General features: G+C 38.5%; 1 protein-coding gene across 11 annotated transcripts in view; it reads right to left on the bottom strand.

The window, feature by feature from the left end:
* ABI2 (abl interactor 2) overlaps positions 1–24,227 on the bottom strand; it is a 61,676-nt gene that overhangs the window by 27,560 nt on the left and 9,889 nt on the right. For 8 of the 11 annotated variants that reach the window (XM_071747157.1, XM_071747155.1, XM_071747151.1 and 5 more), the window contains exons 2-3: positions 9,184–9,351; positions 1,739–1,915 (exon numbers count right to left, since the gene is read on the bottom strand). In XM_071747157.1, the coding sequence (XP_071603258.1) occupies positions 1,739–1,915; positions 9,184–9,351 (345 nt within the window). The remainder of the gene's footprint in view (positions 1–1,738; positions 1,916–9,183; positions 9,352–24,227) is intronic. The other 3 variants (XM_071747161.1, XM_071747159.1, XM_071747160.1) reach the window with 1 other exon arrangement.

The following is a 24,227-nucleotide window of genomic DNA, read 5'->3' on the forward strand; positions in this document are numbered from 1 at the left end:
ACTGGAAAAGATTGATGGATCTTAATGTTAAGTTCCCTGCTTATTGTTTCAGATATACACAACACTTTCATTTTCTAAATAAATATAGTACATTGTACATATACTTTGTAAGATGTTTCAAGCATCTCACAAGCATAACAGATGCAAATACACACTTGAGTCACCATCAATTTGATGAACTATGTTCTTTCAGAAGAATTAATTTGTGGTATCACAGTGAATATGATTCTACTACAATGAGCTAAGTGGGATACCAATGATAACAATTTAAAGACAGTGCTAAATAAGATTGTGTGGCAGAGCAATTAAAAACTATTATTTAATGAGTTCTAGAGTAATATCATCAACATGAAAGTAAGCATTAAAATATTACCAACAGTAATCCTACAGATTAATATGCTCCACCCATATCCAGATAAGAGTCCTGCTGACCTGCATAAGTTCAAAATTTATAAGAATTGACAATATAGTTTAGCAGAAGCCATAACAGTTCCCTGGTTGAAACTGTAGCTACTAATGATGGGGTTTGAGGTTTTTTTTTTGGTTGGTTTGGTTTTCCAAATCAAGCTTAAACAGTTACTTGTCATTTTCAAACCTGTTCAGGGTTACAAGGCAAAAAAGACTTCCTGTTAACAAAGAGACCTTAAGTAAAATTGCTTGGAAAAGATACTTAAATAGCACTGTTCAAAATTCAAATTTTAAGCATTTAGTTAAAACAAGCTATTACCATTTAAATTACTATCCAATTGAACGTTATAGATAACCTAATACAGTTAAGTGTCAAGCAAAAGAACTACTGGTATACTTTGACTGGAAGAAGCATCTTACCTTACTAATATTTAGCAGTTTTGCAGATTTGTTAGACTGTCATGTAAAAATGACAGTGCTTTGTGTTATTTACTTTATCTTCTCCTGAAGCTTTAACACTGTCAAGTGTTCTGATTTCTGTATTTTTTTTCCTGGCAGCACAAGTGAACAATGAGCTCACACCTGCTGAGACTGTGTTTATGTTCATGATGTGCTTTTAAAAAATATAAAAATATCTAATCTTGCAAATTAGATCTGCTAGTTTTTACTATGACCTAACACTTGCATAGAGCAGCCACCAGTTGTGTATCAGTCTGATCTTTGCCCTGAAATTCCTCTTTTCTCCTAGTTTTAAAAGGGAAAACCAGCTGGCTTCAAACCTGGCAGCCATATTCCCATTCCAAAACCTCATATAGCACAAAAGTTGCAGAGAGCTCACTTGAACAGCTAAAGCACACCACAGTATCTGGGTATAACTGACTGATAGAAAGAAGAAAAGGGAGCACAGATTATTTCTTATGCAAACCCTTTCTTCAAGTGAGCTTCAAAGTAAAAGAGTGGCAATTACAGCTGGGTCATACTTTTTAGAGCTAATTTAGGCAGAAAAGTGACAGTCATTAGCCTTCCAGTCCCCTGGGCAACTGATTAAAACAACAATAGAAGCATCACATAAGTAGTCAGAAGCATATTAGAAGGTGAGATCCATAGTCCCGCATTTCCTCAGAAATAAGACTCAGTAGGTTTGCAAGGTTTAGACACTGGAGCAAGGGAATGGCAAGGAGCAGATGCAAATTAGACTCCTTTTATGTTTATAGACACACTGGCCAGGCAAGGAGAAACTGGTATATTTACCATGAAAAACATCGGGTTATTTTGAAAATATACAAAGACAATGTATTTGCAGTTTGGCTGTTTTAACAATATCACCTACCTTCACTCCATGTCCAATATCATCTAGAATTGTATAATCAATAGGTTTCCTGATGTAGCGAACTGGTCGCTCCAAGTTAGCTGGTGCAATGATTTTGTGAGTTCTTGAGGTGTTTTTGTTTGTAGTCAAGATACCAATTTCTCTTCTAGCAACTTTCTCTTTGTGAATGTCCACCGTCTACAAAAGACGCAGTGCATTTACTAACAGTGGTATGCATTGGAATACAGAGTCAGTATTAAAAAATAAAATGGAATAATTTTCAACGTTTCTCAGATCTCCGTATAAGGTGCTAAACATATCAGTACGTATATTTGATTATATCATCTTTGTTTTGTTTAATTTACTGTTGAACTTGCCACCTCTAAAGCCACACACAGGTTCTTCTGTTACCCTCATTCTTTACAGCTCAGCAAAATGCCTAATCCTTTCCATTCTTAGTAGCTCCCATTAATTAATTTTGATTTTTATTTTATTTTAATGATTCTTTCAATTATCCTTTGTAATTTTATAATTGCTCTCTAAGCTCATCTTTGAAACAATCTCCAACTAGAGTAAGTGTAAGGATATCTTACCAAACTTTAACTTTTATGACTGAGAAACAAACCATAAGCAGGTTTTCTTACACTATATAATTGTTTGCTAAACTAGGACTGGTACTCAGGCTAGAGTAAAATTTCACTCTGACAAATGGACAAGGTATTTCAGTCATCATAAAGCAATTATTAGAAGGTGTTCAGTAACAATTTATCCACAGTGATGCCAGTGCACAATGAAGCCCACTGCCCTCTCTTAGAATGCCTAAGGCAAACACTGAAAATTTCTCCCTCCACATATTATGAGTGCTACAACAGAATCTCTCGTGTAAGGCAAAGCCCTGCTTTAAAATAATTGTCTAAACACATACACGTGAATCTTGTTCCATAATGGGACTAGGAACAAGTTACCAAAAATCTGTCTGTCCCTTCCAGAAAAATAAAGTCTCTTAAACCATGGTGCACGGAGCTGCTTGCATCATTTAAAAAAAATATAATTCCTTGCTCACAAAACAGCTTTCCCTAGAGGAAATATGCCGGACCTGTGAAGAAGCATTTTAGCTAGAGGGTAAAAAAAACCTAAAAAACCAGATAAAGTCATTACTATTAGGGCTTCTAAACATACACAGGATTTCTTTTTACCAGTCTAGTAATTATGAATGGTACCAGAAGGACTTTTTAGTTAGGAGACAGACCCTGTAGCAACTAAGGAACAGCCACAAATAAAAACTCAATTCCAGAATTCACATTTTTCCTTTTTTTTTTTTTCTGTGGGCAGAGATTTGGGCAGTGAGATTGGTTATGCTGTTTTACCCTTTCGATTGTGCTACTGATGGAAAAGCAAGAAAATGGACCCTGTATTAGCTCGTACGATCATCACAACCTTTAAAGCTACAAAAATTTTAAAAGAAACAACCCCACACTTCCAGTAAGTTTTTCCTTTACTTTCTTTCCAGAGAACTTCCACAAATACCAGGGGCATTATATGGAAGCTTAAATTACTATCTATTGAGACTATCTAGTATTTCCCAGCAACATGTTTTCAAGAGCTTATACCTTTGCTGAAATTAAGCAATGAATATAGCTTTTCTGCCACCTCTAGCACCACCTGCCCAGAACTGTAAGGTTTCTACTAAAGCTGCGTAACAATTTTTTAAAGCAAGCATACACACAGAAAAAACAGATTATTCAAGGTCAAAATATGTTGGCAACCCTTCTTTGGAAAGCTCAAATTGGCTGAGCAATGATTTGAAATTTAATAGGGGTAGTTAGACATTCTGGGATACATCTTCTATCACCCTCAAAAAAACCCACCTAGATTTCACCAATAAACAAACTCTGCAGAATTTCATAGTTCATGAATTTTAACAGAAATACATGCATTTATATGACCAATTAACAACTAAAACACTGAAGGTCCCTGTAATGATAAGGTCTATATACCACCCCCCCAGTACAACAGTGCAGATCAGATCTTCATAACTCTTATGATTTTATTGATTGTATGAGCACCAGTGCAAAAAGAGCACATAAACATGTTCCAGGTCAGAGTAACAAAGGTTTGCCATTCTGCAGCAGGGTAAGACTCAGTATTTTATCTTCCATCAGGGCTTTTTTATCCTTTCTCTGTGCAGACCTTTGCTTTTGCAGCATAGTGGTAGAGAAGTAATGGAACAAGCAGCCTTCTGGAAAAAGGCAAAGCAATTGCCTACAGAAACCTCAACTCATCTGTTGAGGAGTTAGAAAGTACATGTTTTCTTGATAAGCTAATGGTATGTGATTGCAACAACTTGGAGACAGTCTCATGTTTAATACCAGCAAAGAATTCCATCCCTAAAATTATCTCAGATTTCATCTGCGATCTAGAAATATCACCAGAGAACTGCAGAACCAACACAGTGACTCTTTTAAGTTCCTAGTCTCACAGGCCTCTGATAGCATTTGGTAGAATGTTCAACAACATTAAAAACATCATTAAAAACTAGTCTATGCCTTGGACACTTCACTCTCAGTGTCTCATTTCACCTACAAATGAAAAAGAAAGTATTTAGTACAGTACTGGCAAGATGATTTTTCTCTTTATCTGCATTTCAAGTGCTTATCCTCTGCAACTTTAAAGATGCTCTTTTACTATTTTTTATGCAATTACCTATAAACAGACAAAAAGTACAGATCTTCAATGCACATATTGCAGCAATGGTATTCTGTCACTGTGGAAACTTGTTTCCATGAATAAAAAGGATAATCTTTTACTTATTCACAGACTTGTGAATACAACTGATTTCCTTAAGGACTACAGTGATCACTGTAGTCATGCCTCACTAAGAAACAATGAAATGCACAAAACCTGTTTTTTTTCATTGCTGAGCACTGCTTACACAGCCAAGACTTTTCTGCTCCTAAAACCATTCCAGCAAGCTAGTTTGGGGTATACAAGAAGGGGGGGACACAGATGGGACAATTGACCTCAACTGACTGAAGCCCCATGCCCCATGCATAAAAACTGAGGAGAGGATGGCAGGGAGGGGGAGGTGGGAGCACTGCTCAGGGACTGGCTGAGCATCAATTGGTTGGTGGTGAGTAATTGTTTCTACCTCCAACACTTCTTCTTCTAGAGTTTTATTTTTCTTCATTATTTTACTTTTAATTGCAATTTACAATCATTATTATTATAATTGTTACTATTATTTTATTTCAATTGTTAAACTGTTTTTATCTCAACCCACAAGTCTTTTCATTTCTACCCTTCTGATTCTCTCCCCACAACCTGCAGGGGGGGTGTGAGTGAGTGGCTGTGTGATGCTTCATGGCTACCTTAGGTGAGGCCACTGCAGGGCTTGGGAAGTCTGAACTGTAGTAAGATATCAGAAGCCAAGAATTTCCAGAAAAAAATTCCAGAAGGCAAGTCCTTGATAAGAACTTGGGGGTGGTATTAGATGAGAAGCTTCACATGAGCCACCTGTGTGCACTTGGAGCCTGGAAGGCCAACTGCATCCTGGGCTGCATCAAAAGTATGGGCAGCAGGGCAAGAGAGGTGATTCTACCCCTCTGCTCACGTGAGACTGCACTTGGAATACTGCCTACAGCTTTGGAGTGCCCTGCACAGGAAAGATATAGACCTGCTGGAGAGGGTCCAGGGGATGACCACAAAGATGATCTGAGAGCTGGAGCACCTCTCCTACAAAGACAGCTGAGAGAGCTGGAAAGGAGAGCTCCAGGGAGACTTTAGAGCAGACTTTCAGTACCTGAAGGGGCCTACAGGAAAGCTGGGGAGGGACATTTACAAGAACTTGTTAGGGAGCAGACAGGGGGTAATGGTTTCAAACTGAAAGAGGACAGATTTAGATTAGGTTATCTTTACTAGGAGAATGGTAATGCCATTGGAGACAACGGTACAGGGTGCACAGGGAGGTTGCAGATGTCCCCTCCCTGAAAGAGTTCAAGGCCAGGCTGGATGTGGCTTTGAGCAACCTGGTCTGGTGGGAGGTGTCCCTGCCTATGCAGGGGGGTTGGAACTGGATGATCTTTAGGGTCTCTTCCAACCCAAACCATTCCATGATTCTATGATTTCTTCCTCTTCTCAACATTTTTTACTTTAAATTTATCGATTTATTGTCTGTTTGTTACTCTGGGTTTTTAAAATACAGTTTAAAATTATCTTAGAAGAAAATATTGCTTAAGTATATCATTTCTGGGCATTTCTTTTTAATCTAATTTGATAGAGTTTAAACACACTAATTGCAAATCAACTTGAAAACTGGATTATTCCTTTAAAATATGCAACTGATATTTTGACATGTAAGAAATGTGGCATTAATTCCCTCAACTTGAATTTTATGTAAGACACGAAGAAATCAGAAATACTGAATACTGATACAGAAATGCTGAAAAGCTACTTGCTTCATAAATGGTGAATACACACATCATGCTGTGGAAAGATAGATTTGCATTAATGTTTTTTGAAGAGTTTCGGATATTTTGTATCTTGCAAAAATAAGACAATGGAAAATGGTTACAAGCCTTTACTGACTTATCAATGAAAGGTCCAAGTGAGCTTCCCTGTAGAGACCAGCTCATAGATGTTGCTACAAGTTCAGCTAAGCAGCATACACTGACTACAGAGAAGTTTCAAGTCTGCAGTTTATTCTATACCTCTCATCACAGCAAACAGTACAGGAGTCAGATTCTGTAAGAAGAGGGAGAAGCAGATTTCTCCTCTCTCCATCATCTAGTGCTACTGGAGATAACTCATCATTATCACTCACCTTTGTAATGACATACTTGTTTATACAATTAGCAGCAGAGAAGAGTTTTAAAGGTTGTTAACTAAGAATAACAATCCAAACAATGATAACCAAGAGTATCCCATAACTAAACCTGAAAAAACCCTTCTTATCACTCAAAGTTTAAAACCTTAATATTAATCTAAAGAATCTGGATCTTAGCTACATTTCACAGTGTTTGCTACCTTAAAAACTTTAACACATTTTTTTAAACAAGTATAAATATTTACACATACAATCTGTATTTAGGATTTAAGTTTTCAGCCAAATATGAAACCCTGTGTATCATCTAGTTCTGGACATGGTTCAAGAAGGCAAATATGAGCAGATTAATCAGCTTTCAGACCAAATCAAAGCAATCCTAAATTTTAAACCAATAGGATTTAATCACTTGCATAGTTTCCATAATAATGATTTCCTTATTCAAGTCCTATATATAATCTGAGAAACCAAAAATAACTATTATCTTACTTTTCAGCTCTTACAATTGGTATTTAGAAGGAAACACAGAAAGTGATACAAATTGGCATTCTACCAATGAACAGAGAACTAGAATATTTTATCTTCTACATCTAATCACATCTCTTCCGGGTCAAGCTACACTTGAAAAAAAAAAACGAAGCACTTTTTCTTACTAAGAGTCAAGTGCCTTCTTGGGAAAATCTGTGAAAATTTGGGATTACAAATCCAGATGTCATAATTTGCATTAGCATTTTCTAAACTTAAATACCAATACCTACTGACCAAAGCATTAAAGCAATAATGCACTGCAAGCAGATGGTAATTACCTGCATGAAGCAATGGCATGAAGAAATTTCATTACAAACTGAATTAAATTTAATTTAATAAAGTTCCTTGGATCAAGACACTTCATGTACTGCCTGCTCCTCTGATCCTTCTTCCATGACAACTTGGGAAGCATCCTTTATATGGATAATGCATATCCCAAAACCCCCACATTTTTTGACTGTTCAAGTGCAGCCTATGAATTTTGGCAGATACATCTTTATTTTGGGTGCTGATAATTTAGTGTTCATTTTCAATAACTGGTCATTTTGTATAAATGCCAATCTAACCTAGCATCTCAATCTGCATAAATCTCAGCTTCTCAGAACTTTCTACATCTATAAAATGCAAAAATCAAGTGAACTCTGAGTATTTTCCTTCATATACCATCTTTTGTGTCAGGCTGTCAAAAAGCTAAAACACCTGTCAGCTGGCACTACCTTGTCAGGAAGCACATACACACACACACACACACACAAGCACTCAGACATATTTACACACACAGAGGTATAAGAGGCATACACTCACATTGACAGCATATATACAGCAGAAATACATACACACACACGGAGCAATTTGTGGCGTTTTTATGGGGGGGGGAGAGGGAGAAAGAAATTATTTGTCCATGAATTAACAAGAAGCATGTAGCAGAAGAAATCCAACTTCTCAGCTTATTTTTAGGATGCAGCTGCACAATAACTGAGACAATCCAATAGTGCACTACTACCAGAAAGGAAAAAAAACAACCCACCTCTTCTTTGCACCTGCCTGTGGAATCACTCTCACCACACTGTGAGCCAATTCAGCCCATTAGGTTAGCATAAAATTATTCACTTCTTTTGCTGGTTAAAAACCTGTACTAGCTTAGCAACCCTTTCAGCATCATCAAGTTAACAATCAGTTCAATCTACTTATTTCCTACCTTATACAGCTCCTACTTTCAAATGTACTTCTAAATACCACAATACTCTTTATTTTAATTTATGACATTCTCACATGGAGGTCAAAAAACCCAGCAGCCAAACTTAATTGGTCAAATAAGACACAAAATATTCAGTAAGGATGCTAACCAACTTTCCAATAACAGAGAAACAGAAGCCTCTATGTAATTGCTCTTAATTTCTCTCAGTCCATCACTGGCATGTAAACCTCCAACAAATCTATAATGTTTTTTCAGCCCACTCTGGCAGTCAAAATTCTCTCATCAGTGTGGAGATGGGACATGGGTTCCTGATAATAGTAGCATAGTTTATTGCTTCTCAGAAAAACTACAAACAATGGCAGGAGTTCTGCAACCATACAAAAACATACAAAAATTTTTCCTTCTGTTCATGGCATTGTAAAGTACATTAAGAAAAGCTAGAAGCAAATTATTTTTGTCACCTATACTTTTGTCATTAGATGTGAGCATTTCAGCAACACGAAAAGCAAAAAGGTTAAAAGTATTGCTTTTCACCATCCATTTCATATTTCTCTTTTACTTTCAAGTATCTGTAGCCTACAAACACAGTACAGTAAGTCACCAAATAGTTGGAAAGCTTAATCTGTCCTTTAACATTCTGATTTTTCCATTATCAATTTTTCAGGTTTTTACACTTATTGTTTCTCCGGACAATAAAGTGGCCAAGAATAGATTTAATCTCTTACCCAATGCAAAATGCTCACGTAACACAAATATACAATCACATGAGACCCATTCCCAGAATCAACATGAGAAGAAATGCACCCTTCTGATTTAAATAGTAATATTTTTCTCACTCACAAAATATCAGGTGAGCGTTTTACTTGCTGTGTAATTTCCAGAACAAAGAGGAGGGGGGAAAAAACAGGAAAAAAGTCTCACTTGTGAAATATGGTTGATTGAAGATTCCATGCGTCGAAGTTGGGATGCCTGGATATCCAGCATCTGGAGAACATTGTTGGCCAAAGTGTTGATCAGATAGGCTACGCTTGCTAATGACTGGGTTGTGTAGGCTTTGGTTTCTTCAAGGGCTCGTTGCTTATCTGCTGACTAAAAACAGAAAGAAAAGATTTCTTTAGTAAAGTCCCCCACATAAAGATTCTTGGAATGAACACCTTTCGCCTGTCTTTATAGAAAAAAGAACTACACAAGCCAGACTACTTGTACATCAAAGTTACCATTTTGCTTTCTCTCCATCCGTATTACAAAATATACTAACTTTGTACTTCAGAAGTTTCTATAATTTATAACAGAAATTAAGCTAGCATGCGACCTGCTAAGCTTTTCTTGAAATACTTCAGCTATTTTTCATACTGTATTTTAGTAACAAACTTTAAAAGCACTATGAGATGCTTATTCTTTAGTTTTTATCTTTAGTTTTTAACTTTATATTAGTTAGAAATATTTAGTACATCTAAACTTTGTACTTCAATCTCATAATAGCCTGCAAGGATCTGTCAAATACCATATTCCTCATCTCTCCCAATCCTTCAGAACTCATTAATGGCACAAATGGTTGTTTACAGTGAATGAACTATAATTATTCCCTTAAAATGGTAGCTGAATAAAATGTGAGCGAAATAGTTGTCAGGGCTCTTTGCTTCTCCTTGAATAACAGTCAACACCATATGTATCTATTTCAGTACAAAGAATGAAGATTAAAGCAGCAGTAAATATAAAATGCAACTTTATAGTTTCCAATTCTTCAGAATACATTGAATTTCTCTCTTAGGTCATCTTTAGCCACAACACAGGCTGATGGTGCTGTTTCTAAAGCAACAGTTGACAAATGCTCTGTACTCCCATCTGCCATTGTAATACTATAATTCATAATTTCCCTTCCATTATATATTCCTTTATAATTTCCCTTCCTTTCCAGCCTCACAGAGGCTGGGCATCAAGAGTTAAGAAATGTGCTTTTATTATGAAGGGGAACAAAACCACTCCATATCTTTCTGCACAAGCTGAATCTGCCATCCATTTCTTTGTAGGGGAACACTGGAAGCAAGCATATCTTTATTTCAAGAAAATAATTCTTGCAGCCCAAGATATTTCCTGAGACCCGGTAGTAAGTCTTCTAAAATAGGACCAGCTAGCAGCTTTCAAGAAAAAAACAACACAACAAACCAACCCAACCAGCTAACAAAAAAACAAACAACCAAAAAAAAGAAAACAAAAACAACCACACAGGTAAATACAAACACAGTACTTCAATTAAATGCTCACATGAAAGATAGTCAATAGTTTTTCTTTGCTGAGAACCTCTCCTGTGTCCAAACAATAATGGTAACTTGGTTGGCCTATTACCAGTGCTGCTTCTTGCAGGCCACAGTGGTACCAGTTCTTAGTCTGCTTCTAGAAAGAAGGGCAGCAGCAGTTGCTGCTGTGTCATACAAGAGCTCCCAGGATGGTGCCCAGGAGGGCAGGAATGCTGTAGAAGGTTAAGCTTTCTTGCCTGGCTGTTCCTCCCCATGCAGCAGACAAAACCAGACCCACAAGCTGAAGGAACTGAAAATTTTAGGAGACACCTTCTCAGGGGATAGGACTGTGTGTAGTATGATGCTCCCCAAGAGAGCATGATTGTAAAGGCTGCCTTATGTCCAGCTATAAAGAAGTTAAATAAATACTATCCACAGACCCCATTTAGGAACTCATGACTTTAAGCCAGTTGGATAGTTCACCTTTTATATAAAGGAGATCCAATCTCAGAGACTCCCAAATGAAGGAATGCAGAGCTCTGCCTCTGCTCTCACACTGTTGGCTGATAATGAACTCTCTTTCTTTCCCTGTCACTACACATAACCTCTGCTCAGCTTGCAAACATCCCTACAGCAAGGCACACACACCACTGGACACTTTCACTTCTATTCAGACCATTTCTGAATGGCAATAATAAAAATGGCCACAAGCTTGCCAGTTTTGCTCTGTGGCTACTGATGAAGCCTATTAATACAAGCAGAAACTGCTGATTTACATAAGCGCGCTGTTAAAACTAAGTAAAAAACTCAGAAAACCTGAGTAAAAGCCTGCAAACACAGTACTTTTCATTAATACACAGTGTCTGAGAACAACAGGAAAACAATTTTTCATTTCAGAAATTATGAGCCTGTTATGGTTTTACTACTAAAAGAAACACTAATAAGGAACTGTACTCTCAGCGTTCAAACACATAAAAAAATTTATAAACCAACAATCCTGTAAACACATTTGGAATTGTTATTAGCAAAAAAAAAAAAAAAATACAACAAAAAACTTATGATCAAGAGGTCTCATTTCTGTATTTGGCTGATAACCTGAACAACTATGATTTGTTTTGTGTGCAAGCCCAAAGTTCTCAGAAACGAACTCCACTCACACTTGGCACAGCAAAATTAAAGTTCAAAATTCCTGTACACTGAAACATGCTGAATGTGTTGAATTTTCAAATTAAAATGGCTTTTTGAACCTAATATTGTCAAGCCATTTCACAACAACAAAAAACTAATTAATGACAGCATTTTAAAACAATCAAGTTTACCTCTAAAACTTCAGAGATAAAAACTTCGGTGTCTCACAGCAACTAGGAAAAAGAACCTGGAATACTTATAGCAAATAATATAATAATGTCATTTATGTAGTAATAAATGTCAGTGAAGATTTAACTTGAAAGTCACATTTAGCACATTTAATTTGGAAAGCAGATTTTCAGAATGGCATCTTAGCATATGTTCCTATGTATACAAGCTTACCTTGTATTCTCCTGATGGACACCAAACTATAGCGCTTAAAACTGGTGCCATGCTCAAGCATGGCAATGTCAATGGATTTAGACAACTCAGTGGTATACTGATAGCTATCTGACTATGTGACTATGTAACCAGATAACAATTTTGATTTATCAGTAGACCAAATTCAAATATAAAGCACATTACACCATGATCTGATACTCTGATCTTCAGAAAAAACACAATGCCAAGCAATATGTTTCATGCATGACTGTAAGGCAGGCCAAAAGTTACCTCAATATCCGTACCTACCAAAATTCTCCAGTGAAAGATAAAAATACTAATTTGGCTCAAGTCAAACCAATGGGCTCTCAACAGTAGAACAGTGGAATATTGTTTCTCTGTTGCTTATGGAAAAGAAGAAAACTGTTCTGCTATGTTCATTATGACAAAATGAAGACTCACTACCATGACTACTTAAGGATAAGGGCAAAAGAAATCTGGGAAGTTCCTAGAATGCACTGGTGATAACTTTTTTGTCCAAGTGACAGAAGAGCCAAGGAGAAGAGGTGCTCTGCTGGGCCTTGTTCTCACCAAGGAGAGGTTGGTGGGAAATAAGAAGCTCAAGGCCAGCCCGGGGTGCAGTAACCATGAAATGGTGGAGTTCAAGATGCTTAGGGCAGTGAGGATGGCACACAGCCCGCTACCTCAGGTGAGCAGACTGGCCTCTTCAGGGATCTCCTTGTACCATGGGCATAAAGCCCTGGATGAAAAAAGAGCCCAAGAAAGCTAGTTAATATTCAAGGATCACTTCCTCCACAATTAGGAGTGCTGCATCCCAACAAAGAGGAAGTCAGACAAAAAAAACAGGAGGCCCACATGGATGAACAAGGAGCTCCTGAACAAACTCAAACAAAAAAAAGGAAGCATACTGCGGGTGGAAGCATGGACAGGCAACCTGGGATGAACGGAGAGAAATGCTGAGCAGCCAGGGATCAGGTGAGGAAAGGTAAAGCCCAGACAGAACTATATCTGGCCAGGGGCATCAAAGGAAACCTTCCATAAGTATGTTGGTGAGAAAAGGAAGAATAGGGAAAATATAAGTCCTCTCAGGAAGGAAATGGGAGACCTGGTGAGCTGGGATACGGAAAAGGCTGAGGCTCTTGTGTCTCAGTCTTCATTGCAAGTGCTCAAGCCACACAGCCCAAGTTGCAGAGGGCAAAGGCAGGGACTGGGATAATGAAGAACCACCCAAGGGCCAAATTAGGTCCAAGACTATGTAAGGAACCTGAAGATGCATAGAAGTCATAGAATCATAGTCACAGAATGCCTTCAGTTGGAAGGCTCCATGGGACTTAATGAGATGCATCCACAGGTCCTGAGGGAACTGGCAGACAAAGTTGCTAAGCCACAGTCCATCATATTTGATAAACTGTGGCAGTCTAGTGAAGTACCCACTGATGTGAAAATGGGAAACATAACCCCCATTTTTAAAAAGGAAAAAAAAAAAAAAAGATTTGGAGAGCTACAAGTCAGGCTCACTTCAGTGCCTGGCAACACCATAGAGCAGATCCTCCAAGAAACTATTCTGAGGCACATGGAAAATAAGCAGGTGACTGGTGAAACACACAGCATGGCTTCATTAAGAGCAAACCATGCCTGACAAATTTAGTGGCATTCTAGGATGGGGTTACAGCATTGCTGGATAAGGGAAGAGCCACTGATGTAATCTACCCTGCTCTGTAGGGAAGGGATGCCATGGGTCAGGTCAACCCCAAGCACAGTTAAAGGCTGGGTGGAGAATGGACTGAAAACAGCCTTGAGGACATAAAACTCAGGAGTGCTGGTTGATGAGCTCACCATGAGCCTGCACTGTGCACCTGCAGCTCAGAAAGCTGTGTCCTGAGCTGCATCAAATCAAGTGTGGCCAGTAACTCAAGGGAGGTGATTCTGTTCCTCTACTCACGTGAAACCTCACCTGGAGTACTATGTTCACTTCTGGACCCCCAGCTCCAATACGGACATGGAGCTGCAGGAACAAGTCCAGAGAAGAACCAAAGAGATGATCCAAGGGCTGGAGCACCTCTTCTACAAAGACCGCTGGGAGAGCTGGAGTTGTTCAGCCTGGAGAAAAGACGGCTCCAGGGAGACTTTAGAGCAGACTTTCAGTACCTGAAGGAGCCTACAGGAAAGCTGGGGAGGGACATTTACAAGGACTTGCTAGGGAGCAGACAGGGGGTAATGGTTTCAAACTGGATATGTAAACTTTCAAAACCATTGAAAAATGAAACCATTTCAAAATGGTTTCAAAGAGGATAGATTTAGATTAGGTATTAGGAAGAAGCTCTTTACTAGGAGAATGGTAATGCCATTGGAGACAATGGCACAGGTTGCCCAGGGAAGCTGCAGATGTCCCTTCCCTTAAAGAGTTCAAGGCCAGGCTGGATGGGGCTTTGAGCAACCTGGTCTGGTGGGAGGTGTCCCTGCCCATGCATCCAGTTGGAACTGGATGATCTCTGAGGTCCCTTCCAACCCCAACCCTTCCATGATATTAATTAGAGTCCTTGAAGCCCTTTCGATGTTCTATTATATATATATTATTACATAAATCTGTTATATTCTAAAATGTACATTATATGTATTATTATTATTATTATATTAATATTAACCAGCTTTATCATAACATTGGTTATCATAACACTGGTTATCATAACATTTATACACACATCACTCCTAGGGAAGCAATGCTTCCAACTGTTTAATCAGCTTGATTTGTTGTGTTTTTTTTTAGTGGCTAATATATTCAAGAAATCAAAGCTATTGTGTGATAATAAGTCTTCTACAACACTGCCAAAATAGGAAAAATTCCTAGCCCTAATACATCCATTTGGTTTTGTTAGTATTGCATTTGTAGGGCCACATAGTGGATTGAATACCTCATCTAGTTTACAAATAACCTAAGAAACAAATTGTTATTTTAAACTCCAGTCCTTTTCATTATCTTCCCTGCCATGCAAACTTGCAAGCACATGCCCTAGCAAAATTAGGTAGATGCTACAAAGAAAGTATCTTTCATGTTTGCTGAACTACATTTGAGCAACTGATCAAGGTATTATGCTCTAGTTACATCAGCAGTACCTGTGTACTGCAGAGGTCCACAACACAAACTGCACACTCCCCTTGCTATAGTGAATTAAACCAGGAGGCAAGTCCCAAATAAAAATTATCTGATCCATAACCTAAATTAGGAGTTTTCCTTCATCCAAACTACTGCATAGCCACAGAAATAGAAGGAAGAACACAATCAAGAATAAAAATAACTATCCAGAGTTGCTCTGCTTGCTACAGAAAAGGAACAAGTGCTGGAAAGTAGACATCAATGCACTTTTGCCAGCCCTCTCCTACCTATAATTTTTTTTTCCCCCACAAGAGCTGTGCATAGTGCCTCAATTGTTTCCCTTAGTATTTTTCAATTAACTTCAAGCAGCGTTAAGATACTTGAGCACCACAGTTGGATCACCTTCACAGCCTGAAGAATATAAAAGGTTTGGATCACTGATGTCTTCTGTGCCTGCATTATCCCATTTAGATGCAGCAGCTTAGGATCTGTTCTATTTCTCATTTTTCTCCACACAATGCATACAACAGGTGGTCCAAGCTGAGTCACAAAGCAGCATCCTTTTCTCCTGCTCTCAGCAGTAGGTGAGAGCACCATTTTAACTCACCACAGAGCCTCTGATGGTCCTGCCAACCACACAGGGTGTCAGCTATTATTGGGAAAGGCTTCCCCTGGTGCTGCAGGAAGTGGTACCCCATGCACCCAGACACAGCAGCAGTCATTGCTGTGCCCAGCTCTCCCTTGTGGAATGTTTTCTATTGGTATGTCTAGCACAGCTTTTGAAGAATGCTACAAATGTTCAGTTGGAAATATTTGTCATTTTTATATTAGATTGTTGAAGCCAAACTGGTAGTATTAGAAAGGACATGGAATTCAACCTAATTAAAGCTGACCACTTTTTATGTCAGGATGCAGAGCTTAGGCATCACTTTTCCAAGCCACTCTGAAAATTCATTTATGTAGCACAATTATGGAATCAGATGTGAAAAAGAAATGGCCTTTGGTTATATGAATGTTAAAAGAAAATCTTACATGCTCTACAAAAAGTGGAGCTAGAAAGAAACTGAGAATTCCCTGCATTCTCCCACAGTAAAATGAGACCAGTCAGAACATAAAGTCTGTTATGCCACTGTCAAGAACTTGAACAATTTTGAACAAAAATACAGCTATTAATGCAGAAAAATTCTACAAGGAAACAAATGATGGGGACAACATGAGCACTAAAGTAAGATTGCAGAACACCAACCCAACTACATGAAAGAAGATGGTACCACATGCTACAAATGTTAACAAACTTGAAGAAAAGGAAAGCCTTCAAAGACAATAACACGTTAGAAAGAAAAATACAGTTCTTATGAACTGGAAAGAGAGGTCTGAAAGTAGTGCATGAGAGGAAATGTTAAAAGCTGATGGCAGTTCTGTTGATTATTGTAGCTAGGTTTCTTTCCTGCTGTAGCTCCAAGAAAATATTACTATTTAACTACCAGTCATCATCGACTTGGAAGTTCAAAGGTTTCAATGGGTCTAACAAAACTTATACAAAAAAAATCTATTAGATGAGCCAAGAAGTCTGGACCTATGAGCTGATGCTGAAATTGTGTTTCTTATTACAGAAGATTAATACAAATTGCTTCAAAAAAAGAGTTCTGAATGGAGAAATCTCAAACCAACTCTTTCATGTACAATGCACTTGTGTAGTAATATTGAGGTGTCAAAGTGGAAGCTGAGGTTAAACAGTTTTACATGGGACTAACTACACTGACAGCTGTGTCCAGAATCTAATAATCACTTCTCTAAACATATACAGCATCTGCTGCTATTGTTCAAAACAGTACAGTTTAGTAAAATAACACTCATATTTATTATCTGTGACAAAAAAGTAAGTGAAATTTTAAGAATGAAGCAGAAAATTAGTTTCATTTTATTGATATAACAGTTTGCCACAGTTTAACATTGGATCAGCAATTAAACAAAAGACATATACTGTCTATTAATCCACCACCCCTTCCACACAGAGAAAGGAGAGAGAACAAAGGAGACTTACAAGTTGGAAACTAAACTACATGGGTTTAATGAAACAGTAATGATGAAAAGGAAAATTATTAAATATTTGTAAATAACAAATAAAAACAACATAACAAATAAAACAAAAAATAACAAATAACAAAAACAATATTATGTTCCTCCCCCCAAGAACACTCAGGTCACCACCAAGGCCACAGGGCAGCCCTGGGAAAGTCCCAGGCTGGACTCCAGCAGCAGAGGAGAGTTGGAGGCAGGAACACAGGGATTCAGGAGGGCACAGATCAGAACCAAAGGCAGAGGAACAGATGGAATCCTCCCAGAATGTCAGCCATGGATAAAGAAGAACTTGACCCTCACGATCCCTCAAATTTATACTGAGTATGACATATATGGGATGGGATACTCTGTCTGATCAATTACTGTCACCTGTGAGTTCCGCTCTGTAAGATGATTTTCAGAACAAGCAGTGGCCTTGGTTCTGCCATAACTATAAACATCTCTAGATTCATTCTCTAGCTGTAACTATAAACGTCAAATATTATCAGTCCGAGAAGGAGACACTGAAAAAACATGCCATTAATTTCAGCAAGTGCAGCTACTTACAAGAGACTTAGGTGAAAGTAAAACTGCAAGAAATGGGTTTAATCTTGGCCCAAACCAGGACACAGTTGTTTCTTTTGATTACTGTTAATGCAAACCTAAGGAAGTGCTTGTCTAATACCAGCAAGCAAAACACCTCAGGTTTCTGTTGAGGTTGCATCAGTTTCAAGAAGCCTCAAGAACAAAAGCTGCATGCCACAGAATTAAACAGGATTGTTTTATTCAGTACAAAATGTGACCGACTGTGATACTGACAAAGCACTTCAGTTCTCATATGAAAAATAGTAGACTGAGCTCTTGTATCATCCTTTCCATTTTAATTGTTGCTGAATTCCTTGAAGTTACTGAAAGCCTCATAACTAAATATTTGACATACTTATTCAACTGTACAGCTGGTATTTGCTTAGCCAATACAAGTGCTTTCTGAAGTCCTTTTGTAAGCTAGAAAAAATAATTGAGAAGAAAACTGAGCATCATTAAGCCAGTAATTATGCCCAAATCATGCCAAAAAGTTACATAACTGCCAGTGAAAAATACAATAGCTTTCTGTTTTAACAAACTACGTCACTGAATACTTAACTTGCTAAAGAATATTCCTTACTACTACTTCACTAACAGAAGCAGTCATTCCCAGCATTGAAAAACGTGTACCAAACAATTTGTAAGTAGAGGGTCTTACTGCAGGCAGGTGAAACAAGCATGAAAAAGACAAAGCAATCCCTGACACATTAGAACAGAAGGAAATGAGATCCTCCAGAGCTCCTGGGAAAAAAAAACAAAAAAAACCAGAGAACTACCAGAAAATTTCAAAGGATGTGGAGGAGGATCCATGTATTCTTTTATAACACTGAACATGTGGAAAGCCACTCTACCTGTTCTTCTGTTTAAGCAGAGCTCCAAAGTACTTGAAGCTTGGGGTAGATTTTTTTGTTCTCTGTTGTCTTGGGTTAGTGCAGTGGTCTTGTGGAAGCAGGGAGGGGGGCACAGGGGTGGCTCCTGGAAGAAGCTGCCGGAAGCTCCCCCAGAGGTCCAATCCCTGCCCTATCTCTGCCCAAGGCTGAGAAGCTATGGGAAGCTGGATGTGCCTCTGAGAGTAACATATTCGAGAAAGGGGAAATGAAACTGCAAAAATGTAAGAAAAGGACACAAAGATCAGAGTAGAGGATGAAATGAGAGAGAAATGATAGACAAAGGACACCAAGGTCAGTGAAGGAGGGGTGCCCAAGCAGAGATTTCCCCACAGCCCATGGTGAGATGGCAGCTGTGCCCCTGCACTCCATGGAGGAACACGGAGGAGCAGATCCTGAAGAAGCACAATGAAGCCTTACCCAAAGGACCACAGTGTGCTAAATGTGGATTTGTAGCCCCTGAAGTGTCACAGGTGGCAGATGTGAAGCAGCAGCCTGTGCAGGATTGCAGAGAGGGGCAGATGTGGATCTGCAGCTGTGTAGGACCCCGTGTCAGAGGAGGTGACTGTTCCCAAAGCAGCCGTGACTCTGTGGGCAGCCCGGGCTGGAGCAGTTCCTGAGGGACTGCACCTCCTGAGAGGGACTCATCTCGGAGGGGTTTGTGAAGGGCTCTCCCATGAGAGGGACCCCATGTTGGAGCAGGAGAAGTATGTGAGGAGTCCTCCCCCTGAGGAAGAAGGAGAGGCAGAAACACCCCCTGCCCCTCCCCGTGCCCTGAGGGGAGGCGGCAGTGAAGGGATCCGGGACCGGGAAGAAGGGAGGGGTGGGGGGGTAAAGTATTGAGATCTGATCATGTTTTCTCTTTCTCCTTGTAGATTAAATTAGGGTTTTTTCTTCTCAAGTTGAACCCATCTGTTTTTTGCCTGTTACCATATCTGGGGAATGCAAACCTCCCTGTCCTTGTCTGGATTAAGGAGCCTTTGTGGGGATTTTCTCCTCCCTGTCCCACAGTGGGGGTGGGAGATGAGAAAACGGAGGCCTGGTTGGTACCGGATGGTTCTAAAACAGTGACATCTGTAAATTGTAATACTACACTCTTTATTCATCTCTACATGTAAACATTTTTCTCTATGCAATTGCTTATTTGTCTAATTATTGATGTTAAAATTGTTTTAGGAAGTGGAAGGGCAAGCTTGGTATTTTCATGACCCTATTCAAATGTATACACATCTACTTTAAAATTATGGAGTTGGTAGCCACCTTGCCTGTTTACATGTACTCTACACCCCAAATATTATGAACAAATAAAATTAGAAGAAAAAAAAATATTTTAGATGAAAATGGGAAACACTTCTTTCTGTAAAACCCATTCATAAATTCTCTAACAACTTTCTATTATCCTTTTTACAAAAGATTACATAAGCAGTGAGATACACTGAGACCATGCAACAGGGAAAGACTAATGGGACTGGTAATGTAGCATACAACTTAGCAGAAATGGTAGCTCCAGACTTTATTTTTTACTTCACAATAATTTCGACATAGCCTTATCCAGACAGATTGGCAACTATAATTAAAGTAACCTGCTTAACAACTCTGTCTTATCTGTAAAGAATGGAGCATGCTAGTCTCCTAGTGACATGGCTCCTTTCTTATTATAAATGTGGCTTTCTAATTTTTAAGCAAGCTGAAACTCAGCATCAGTAATGCACTGTAGTCAATATGAGGTCATGCACATTAAGTTGAAGTGCCTTGGTTTTGCTGTAGTTGATGCATTTAATATATTCATTTCTATGCTGAGCCTCTAAATGTAGGTTTGATTAACAGATAAGAAATTTACCTTTCAAATAAATACATATATATAAGCCTAGCCTCCAAAATGGAGAATCAACTTTTAAAATACACACTGCATCCAAGGCTGCCAGTGAGAGCAAAACTAAACCATTGATTTGAAATCTATGAACAGAATATTAGTCTACAGCACAAAAGAATAACAGATGACAGGTGTGAACAAGCACAGCTTCCCTGATATCTAACCACTTGTACCACTGTTTTCATGCTGTCAGTATCACTGCAACAAATGTCATCTGTTTCCCTTAACCATCACCAGGATCAAACTTAGTATTTATTTCAAAATAATCACAAGCACAGACGATCAGTTTTCTCTCATAAAGTTCCTGTTCTTTGAAAGCAGAGCCAAAGCCCTGTTTATGCAAAAACCCAACCCAAAGCTTCTTGCGTTCAAATACACCTAAAAGATAAGGTTGTAATAAAGCTTGTTCAACACACAAATAATATACTTTAAAATGAGAGATGACAGGAAACTGAAGAAGCATTCAAACATGTTTATATCTAAAATGTAGTTAGAGAAATAGTTACTCATCACGGCTTTAGAGCATCACATGTAGCTCTTGCTTGAGCAACAAGCAGCAGTGAGAGTAACCTATTCCTCATGTACAGATAAGACTCTCTGCTTAATCCATTAATAAATGCAGACTTCACCATTCTCTGTTCACTCTTCTGCAACAACATGGCTGAGGAAAGTGGATAATTCTCAAGTTCATACTACAACATAAATTATTATTAGAGTTCCAAATACAAGGCCAGTTTTGGCTTTAATACCAGTACAAAATCAGTATATTTATAGCAATAAGAAACTACTCCAATACAAATGTGCTGACTGAAGAGCCTCAGAAACAGCAAAGATCCACAGACTTCACTCAACTGTCTCATGTACCCTCAACTGAAAGAGGATAGATTTAGATTAGATATTAGGAAGAAACTCTTTACTAGGAGAATGGCAAGACACTAAAATAGGCTGCCCAGGGAAGCTGGAGATGTCCTCTCCCTGAAAGAGTTCAAGGCAAGGCTGGATGGGGTTTTGAGCAACCTGGTCTGGTGGGAGGTGTCCCTGCCTATGCAGGGGGGTTGGAACTGGATGATCTCTGAGGTCAATGGTCCCTTCCAATTTGAACTATTCTATCATTTTATGAGTCCCAGCCCAAGACCCCCAAAGTTAGAATGCTAAGAAAAAAAGTTTTTTCAGAAGTTAATCAGTTTTGTTCATGTTTGTAACAGAGTTGTCAACACATAAAAAACCAGAAGTCTGCAGAAGGCTTTTCACTGTAACTATACTCAATGCTGCTACAAAATAAGAATGTCAGAAAATAAGCAGAAAAAACCTCACCTTTTCAGCATGCACTGCAATTAGTTGCAATTCTTTTTCACAGTTAACCAGCAGTTTTGATCCATTTACTTCAAAATTACACATAAAGCTCCTGTGATTGCTGTGCAGCTCAAGAACAGCAAGCAAAATCACTATATTCAACCTGCAGCACATAACTTAATACCACAGCATCAAGTTTTCTGTAATTATTTCCAGTTAGATCTGTGTTTTACACACCCATTTTCCTAAGCATGACCTACTTTTACACTAATTGCAGCGTTTCTTTCCCAGAAAGAGACTATTCTACGCCAGCAACATCTTAATTTTTTAAAACAATATAAGGACATTTCACTATGATTGTACTGCTGGTCACAAAGCCATTTCAGAATTTCTCTCTAGCAATACAGAGCAGTTTTGGTCTGCTAAAGAAAAGTCAGAACTTGAAACATGTAATCTGCCAGTGGCAAGGATCCCCTTGTTTAGCTACAAAGAATGATCATTCAGAACATCAAGCCAGGATGAGCCTGGAGACTATAATTTTGTGACAACTCCTTCAGAGCTGTATCAAGGATTTCACTCAATGAATGTTTAAGGCTGCAGACTGAAAGCAAAGCATTGGCACTACCCAACAGCCAAAATAATAGCACCTCAAGAGAAGTTCTATGAAATCAGCATGATTGTTTTTACTCATTCACCCAAAGAAAGCAGATTATATATCAAGTAGCTTCTTTGAATCAAGAGCATAGGTTAATAAACTTAAGCATGACTAACCCCAAAAGAATGACAGCAGCACCAAACAAGAGTTGCCATTTCTAAAAAGTTTTTCCCTTTTTCTAATATTTAAATGTCAGTTGAAGACAGAACTTAATTACTGTGTGAATACCACACAAAATTACATGTTAAGACTCTCTGAAAAAAGCAGCAATATTACAGGCAATGTTGAGAAGCAAATCTCTATGCAGGGCCTTGTAGAGGCAGCATGCAAGGACACAGTCCTAGGGGCATACCTTGCAAAGTATCAATCAAGTTATTTGGGATCCAACACAAGATAGTGCTTTGTAAACTTACAAATGAAACATAAAATGAAAGATAAGCAATACATACAATGGCACAAGAAGTTCTAACAAGTCTGTTCCAAAAAAAGTTGGTTTTTGCAAAAGCTGAAAGGCTGCTTCAGAAAAGGACAGGTGAATAAATCAGACAACACAGAGCACCTGCAATGCCCAGAAATTAGCACTTGTCCATCTCTACCCATAGACTGATCATGTTCCATTTAGCTTCTACTACAGAATAGTTTTTCACTACAGAAGCACTTGCAGGGACTATTTCAACATAATTTCTCAAAAATATGTATACATTTTGGTTTTCTCTGTTGTTCTAATGGGAGTCCTATTTCTACCAGGCCCTCTGAAATTTGTCCAGATACCAATTTCTGCACATCCTGGTGCTGCACTGCCCAAGATCTACATAAATATCCCTTAGCCACTCCTATATCAATCAGAACACATTTTTCTAAAGCTATAGAACACCACGTTTTTTTCTCCTATCGATATTTATGGAGTGGGAAGAATTCACATTGGACAGAACAGACAAGACACCACCTTTCAGAGACATCTTGGCAGAAGCTAGAAAGATACTGCTTTTTTCCTCTACGTTAACCATATCCAGAATAGCACAACAGAACTTAACCTCAGAACCTCTGGTGAGGTTATCCTCTCCTAACAAAATGCCAACAAATAAACTGTTTCAGATTCAATAGTCTTAAAAGTAAAATTTTTTCGCACAATTTTCAAAGTCGTATTCAGCCCACAGTTGTCTCCAATAGGAAAAACAATTCCCTTCTGATATACAACCTATATGAGTTCATAAGTGTTTCTGTAGAAGAGTAGCTTTAATCCTGCAGCTAAGAATTGTTACACCATTCCACATACAGGGTAAATTTTATCATATCCAACTACAGCATCAATACTAGACAAGTTTTAAGCATTCTGGTAAATCTCACAACAGCAAACATTCTGAGCCATAAAATACATCACTAGGACTGCAACATAAAGTGCAGACTTGAAGCCAGCCTACTCAAATTGCACCAATGGCACTCCTACAAATTACAAGCATACAGCATAGCTATAAGCACTGTACTGTAAGGTAGTGACTACTCACCTCCTAACAGTGACAGTGACTTAAGAGAGTGAAGTTACAGACATCAACGATTGCAGGATAAAAGTAGAAAGTGACCCCACAAACTCGTGAACACAAGAATCCTCTCACAGCAGTTCTGTGCTGTATTACAGGATATGAAGAATCCCCACCTTGGTGTTTACATTCACCCTAATAATGAGGCAGAATGAGAATCTCAAACTTCACTTGAATGAATACATTATTTTTCAAATTGCCCAAATAGATAA

The sequence above is a fragment of the Heliangelus exortis genome, chromosome 6, assembly GCF_036169615.1.
Source record: "Heliangelus exortis chromosome 6, bHelExo1.hap1, whole genome shotgun sequence".
Classification (NCBI taxonomy): domain Eukaryota; kingdom Metazoa; phylum Chordata; class Aves; order Apodiformes; family Trochilidae; genus Heliangelus; species Heliangelus exortis.